Here is a 6234-nt window from a genome sequence, read left to right on the forward strand (position 1 = left end):
TGGGGCTGTCTTGGTTGACAAGACTCTGCAACATCGCGTGGACATCGGGGGCGGTACCTCTGGATTGGCAGACCGGGGTGGTGGTTCCTCTCTTTAAGAAGGGGAACCGGAGGGTGTGTTCTAACTATCGTGGGATCACACTCCTCAGCCTTCCCGGTAAGGTCTATTCAGGTGTACTGGAGAGGAGGCTACGCCGGATAGTCGAACCTCGGATTCAGGAGGAACAGTGTGGTTTTCGTCCTGGTCGTGGAACTGTGGACCAGCTCTATACTCTCGGCAGGGTCCTTGAGGGTGCATGGGAGTTTGCCCAACCAGTCTACATGTGTTTTGTGGACTTGGAGAAGGCGTTCGACCGTGTCCCTCGGGAAGTCCTGTGGGGAGTGCTCAGAGAGTATGGGGTATCGGACTGTCTGATTTTGGCGGTCCGCTCCCTGTATGATCAGTGTCAGAGCTTGGTCCGCATTGCCGGCAGTAAGTCGGACACGTTTCCAGTGAGGGTTGGACTCCGCCAAGGCTGCCCTTTGTCACCGATTCTGTTCATAACTTTTATGGACAGAATTTCTAGGCGCAGTCAAGGCGTTGAGGGGATCTGGTTTGGTGGCTGCAGGATTAGGTCTCTGCTTTTTGGAGATGATGTGGTCCTGATGACTTCATCTGGCCAGGATCTTCAGCTCTCGCTGGATCGGTTCGCAGCCGAGTGTGAAGCGACTGGGATGAGAATCAGCACCTCCAAGTCCGAGTCCATGGTTCTCGCCCGGAAAAGGGTGGAATGCCATCTTTGGGTTGGGGAGGAGACCCTGCCCCAAGTGGAGGAATTCAAGTACCTCGGAGTCTTGTTCACGAGTGAGGGAAGAGTGGATCGTGAGATCGACAGGCGGATCGGTGCGGCATCTTCAGTAATGCGGACACTGTATCGATCCGTTGTGGTGAAGAAGGAGCTGAGCCGGAAGGCAAAGCTCTCAATTTACCGGTCGATCTACGTTCCCATCCTCACCTATGGTCATGAGCTTTGGGTTATGACCGAAAGGACAAGATCACGGGTACAAACGGCCGAAATGAGTTTCCTCCGCCGGGTGGCAGGGCTCTCCCTTAGAGATAGGGTGAGAAGCTCTGTCATCCGGGGGGAGCTCAAAGTAAAGCCGCTGCTCCTCCGCATCGAGAGGAGCCAGATGAGGTGGTTCGGGCATCTGGTCAGGATGCCCACCCGATTGCCTCCCTCGGGAGGTGTTTAGGGCACGTCCGACCGGTAGGAGGCCACGGGGAAGACCCAGGACACGTTGGGAAGACTATGTCTCCCGGCTGGCCTGGGAACGCCTCGGGATCCCCCGGGAGGAGTTGGACGAAGTGGCTGGGGAGAGGGAAGTCTGGGCTTCCCTGCTTAGGCTGCTGCCCCCGCAACCCGACCTCGGATAAGCGGAAGAAGATGGATGGATGGATGGACCCAAAGCCAATGCTAGCATGCTAGACTGGATGTTTTCTGACCGATCTTATGGTCTTCACTGTAGCATTAGCTACGCCATCTAGCTGCTCGTAACTTAAATTATCTTCACAATTTAAGGCATAAAAAAACTTCAGATACACCTCGTATCTCAAAATACCCGTAAGTTAAGGTACTCGCAAATTGAGGTATTTAATGTCAGTGAATATTTGAGTTTGCAGCCTATTGAGTTTGCAAAATGTAGTCATGCAATTTAGTGCATGAAATTTGCCAGAACTATTGGGAACGCAGCTCAATAGATTGTTTTATTAATGCCTCAGAATCCCCCCCAAGCGTTTAATTTGTGCCGTGGGTCACCCGGTTGCAGCCACAGTATCCCTTATTTTCCCACACTGAATGATGTAAAATATGTGCGTGAAATACCGATGTCTTCCGTAAGAAAAACAGAGAAAACTTGGTTTGAAACGCGGCGTAATCGGGTGTTGTCGTCACATCACATGCACACCATGAGTTTGCATGCCCCTGCAGCACAAAGAAGTCAGCGAGCTCGGCGAGAGACTGAACGCTGCAGCAAAGACCCAAGCAATGGAGCAAGAACGACACTGCAAAGAGATAGAAAACCTTCATAGATCTGAGCAGCAGGCCCAAGCTAAGGCGAAGACGCTCCCCTCGCTTCTGGAGCAGCTCTCCTTTCTTCAACAGGAGCTGGAGAACACTCGCAGAGAGAAGGAAGTCCTGGAAGATCAGAGAAAGATTGATAAGGAGCAAACACAACTGGTAAGCCTGCCACTGCAAACTTTTGTTGAGTTGTATTGCATGTTATGATTGTCATTGATTAGTTACGTAATTGTTTGTGTACCCAGAATTCAATGGGGAATCCAATCCACTTTATTTGTATAGCACATTTAAATAACATAAATGTTTCCAAAGTGCAATATTAAAAACAATATTCAAATATTATCCTTAGCTCCACCAATGACTGAATAAAAACAAAAAATAAATAAATATAAAACCAATATAAAAACAATATAAAAATAAATATGATTAAAAACTATTTTAAATGGTAAAACCAATTAAAACAATAAATACAAATCAAAATTTTAAAAACACAGAGGGCAACAGAGGACCACACAACTCACGTAGTGTTAAAAGCCAAAGTATAAAAGTGGGTCTTAAGACGAGACTTAAAACACTCCACTGTGGGAGCAGTTTGAACATGGAGGGCCAGAGTGTTCCAGAGCTTAGGGCCGACCACAGAGAAGGCCCTGTCTCCCCTGGTTTTAAGTCTCGTCTTGGGCACCACGAGCTGGAGCTGGCTCTCGGAGCTCAGAGCACGCGCAGGAGTGTACATTTGGATGAGGTCCGAGATATAATGAGGTGCCAGTCCATGTAAAGCTTTAAAAGCAAACAGCAAGCTTTTAAAATAAATTCTAAAATGAACAGGGAGCCAGTGCAAACTCTCAAGAATTGGGGTTATATGCTCGCGTTTCCTGGCCCCTGTTAAAAGTCGTGCTGCCGCGTTCTGGACTAACTGCAACCGGGAGAGAGCTTTTTGGCTAATGCCAGCATAAAGTGCATTGCATCAACTGAATGTTGTCATTGTCTTTAGCCTCAACTGAACAGTTTGCTTCAGAAATGTTAGCCAATTTAAATAATATGATAACATTACCAAATATATATACAGTATATTATCAAAATATTATTGTTATGTTTATAACAGTAATTAAATATTTCACTTTTGAGGTAATATGTTCAAGATCTAATACGTCATATTTCATGAATTATAATTTCTATGTTTTTGTTTGTCTCCTTCCTTTTACTTTCAGGTGGTGGAGGAGCTGAATATGAAGAACAGTTTGTTGAGCAATGAAAAAGAGGACCTTGACAAGCTCATCCAAGAACAAACCCAACAATTGACAGGTATTCTATAAACAATCGGTGTTGTTTACCAGAAAATACCTTCTAAATTAAGTAAAACAAAACTGTGTTGTCAGACATTAAAGGCCAGATGGAAAACAAGGAACAACTAGAGAAAGAATTAATAGAAGAACGCTCCCGGTACCATAAGCTGTCAAATGAACATCTGCATCTTGAGGAGCTACATAAAGACCTGAAGGAAGAACTGGAAGTCCGAATTGTAATGAATATTGATGTGTGGTTTGTGTTTCTTACAATAGAAAAACTTAACTGTTCTTTTTTTCCTCATTTTATAGAGTCCAAGGAAGGAACAATGGTCACCAAGAAGTCAGAAGCCAGAATCGGACTACAGCAGTAAATCTGCTGAATGTAGTCCCATTTTAGGCTCAACTAATGGACGGACCAGCACAGTGGACAAAGGGGTAATGTTGAAGAATTTAATGTGTACTTATCTTCAAAACGTCGATGTACGTTTACGGTTATAATCCAGCTGCACTTTGAAACACCATCCATTTAACATTTGTATAAATGTGAGCAGAATTTACCTTTTTGAAATAATAAACAGCAGCAAGCACTTTCCATCAGTACAAGCGTCCAAATTGTATACTTGTTCGAAATAAATTTCAACCAACCATGATGTGGTATACCTTGGATGATATTTAATTGTTTAAACTTATATGGGCTGTTTGTAACATTTACACAGATGCCTAAGGTGCGCTAACTTTCAATGTATTTTAAGCATTATATTCCACCCTCTTACATCTTCTAGGATGTAATGAGGTAACTGCGTACGTATGAAACACATGCACACGCTTTAACTTTGGGTGTTAGCTAATAGAAATTTGGATAGTTTGCATTAGTTGTCAGTGAATGTATATTCTATCATGACAACAACATGACTGTTGTTGCTTCTCTTGGCCTCATTTGTGTGCGTGCACGGGCTCCCTGCGTGTACATGTTGGTAAAAAAATGTATTACATAAACTTAGTAATTCTGAAAAATATAGACAGTTTTAAAACAAATGTGTTCGGTTAAACCACTAATAGTAATATAAGCTAGCCGGTGATGTCGTCATATTTTTTGTTTTGAAAAATTTAACTGGGATCAAGTTGCAAACAGCCCCTTTAATTATTTATATCATTTTTGATGCAAGTTGAAAGATCAAAATCTAGATGTTGATAATTTGTTTAGATATTTTGGCCATCCACTTCACTGGCCTACTTTTTGAACTTTTTCCCTGAAAATATTTTTCTCTCTCTATTTCTCTTTTTTTCTTTTTCAAACCACCGGACTACTGATTTTTTGTGTTTTTTAGGATGAGACCCCCTCGACTGTAGACCTGCCACTCATTCTGAAGCTTCAGAGAAGAGTTCGAGAATTGGAAAGGGAAAAACAGTCGCTACAGCGGCAGTTAGACGAGAAGGAAGCCCAAGAGGAAAATGTAAGTCCTCATCACTTTTTTAGGTTGCTTTCATTCATATTTGCGGTTTTTACATTTCCTGTGTATTTTTCAATAAAGTATGCAGAGGAGGAGAGGACAGAGCTGGATTTGGAGACACTGAAGGTATAACATTAAATAAAAAGTCCATATAAAGCTAAACATACATTTTGTGTAACAGTCAGTAGTAGAATCCCAAAAAAGGATAGAATGATATGGAAAGAATGTCATGAAAACATGTATTGTATATCAAAATTCTGAGCAGAAGACTAAAACAATAGATGCAAAAAAATATGTTTTGTTTGATTTAATTTAGCGTCAAGAGCTGGAATCTGAAAACAAGAAGTTAAAGCAGGACTTAAGCAAACTGCGCAAGTGTCTGACCAGCGAAAACAGCGAACTGATGCCCCCCGCTGTGGGCTCTACAACTTACGGCATACTGCTGGAACAACTCACCTCTTCCAATGAAGAGCTGGAGATGCGAAAAGAGGAAGTGCTTCTTCTCCAGTCACACTTAGTGCGCCAAGACGCTATGAAATACAAAGTAATAGAATTGAGTTAACTCGAATGGTATTTAAATATTTGCTGCCTTCGTTAATCTTTGCTTATGAACTGCCACAGGATTCGGCAATCGGAGAGGGTGTGAAATTAGAACTTGGTGACCTACCCTCATTCCAAGATCTTGATAGGTAAAACCACATGCCTCTTTACCTTAAATTTAACCAACGCTGGCAAAAAAGTGGTAATTTATGATATTTTACTCCTAGGTCCACAGATATCCATACACTCAATGAGGATGGAGAGCTGTGGCTGGCTTACGAGGGCTTGAAAGAGACCAACAGGTGTGGGGTTTGTTGTTGTTGTTGTTTGCTGACATAAACTACTGCATAACTAGGTAGTATGATTTTGTATATCAGGATTCTGGAGTGTCAGATGCAGACACTGGAGAAGCAGCACAGGGAACAGAATGAGAAGCTGCAGGATGAGGTGAACACGTTGAAGGAGGAAAAGGAGCAGCAGCAGAAGCTCTTGGCTCAGACTTTGGTCCTGCCTGAAGATGCTCGCATTGAAGCAGGCCTGAAGCTGGAGATCACTCGGCTCACTAATGAGAATCTGGTGGGTTCACTTCCTGGCTGTACGGAACTTGTACTTAACTGCCTTAATCGTGTCTATGGAAAAATATGGTCATATTCACTGGCCACTAATGGGTACGATTTGAATGGTGTCTAAAATAAGAGCAAACAATCTACTTTTACATGTATAATAATACTTGTGATACATTTGAGACTGTTAAAAAAGGTTGTTATATATTATATTTATTATTTATGTTGTAGTTTGAAGAGTTGTTTTAAAAATGTTGCATCTCCCAAAGCTGAATAAGTAAATATGCAATTTTACACCATGTCAAACTACAACCACAATAACAAAAAAACATTGTTAA

At 42.5% G+C, this 6234-nt stretch overlaps 1 protein-coding gene across 1 annotated transcript in view; it reads left to right on the plus strand.

Moving 5' to 3' along the window:
* LOC133612362 (unconventional myosin-Va-like) overlaps nucleotides 1–6234 on the plus strand; it is a 41884-nt gene that overhangs the window by 18199 nt on the left and 17451 nt on the right. Inside the window, exons 22-31 of the mRNA XM_061969708.2 lie at nucleotides 1967–2215; nucleotides 3265–3358; nucleotides 3433–3575; nucleotides 3652–3777; nucleotides 4671–4796; nucleotides 4875–4919; nucleotides 5110–5337; nucleotides 5415–5482; nucleotides 5561–5635; nucleotides 5711–5909. Coding sequence (XP_061825692.2) covers nucleotides 1967–2215; nucleotides 3265–3358; nucleotides 3433–3575; nucleotides 3652–3777; nucleotides 4671–4796; nucleotides 4875–4919; nucleotides 5110–5337; nucleotides 5415–5482; nucleotides 5561–5635; nucleotides 5711–5909 — 1353 coding nt within the window. The remainder of the gene's footprint in view (nucleotides 1–1966; nucleotides 2216–3264; nucleotides 3359–3432; nucleotides 3576–3651; nucleotides 3778–4670; nucleotides 4797–4874; nucleotides 4920–5109; nucleotides 5338–5414; nucleotides 5483–5560; nucleotides 5636–5710; nucleotides 5910–6234) is intronic.

This window comes from Nerophis lumbriciformis, linkage group LG10 (genome assembly GCF_033978685.3).
Source record: "Nerophis lumbriciformis linkage group LG10, RoL_Nlum_v2.1, whole genome shotgun sequence".
In the NCBI taxonomy this organism is placed as follows: domain Eukaryota; kingdom Metazoa; phylum Chordata; class Actinopteri; order Syngnathiformes; family Syngnathidae; genus Nerophis; species Nerophis lumbriciformis.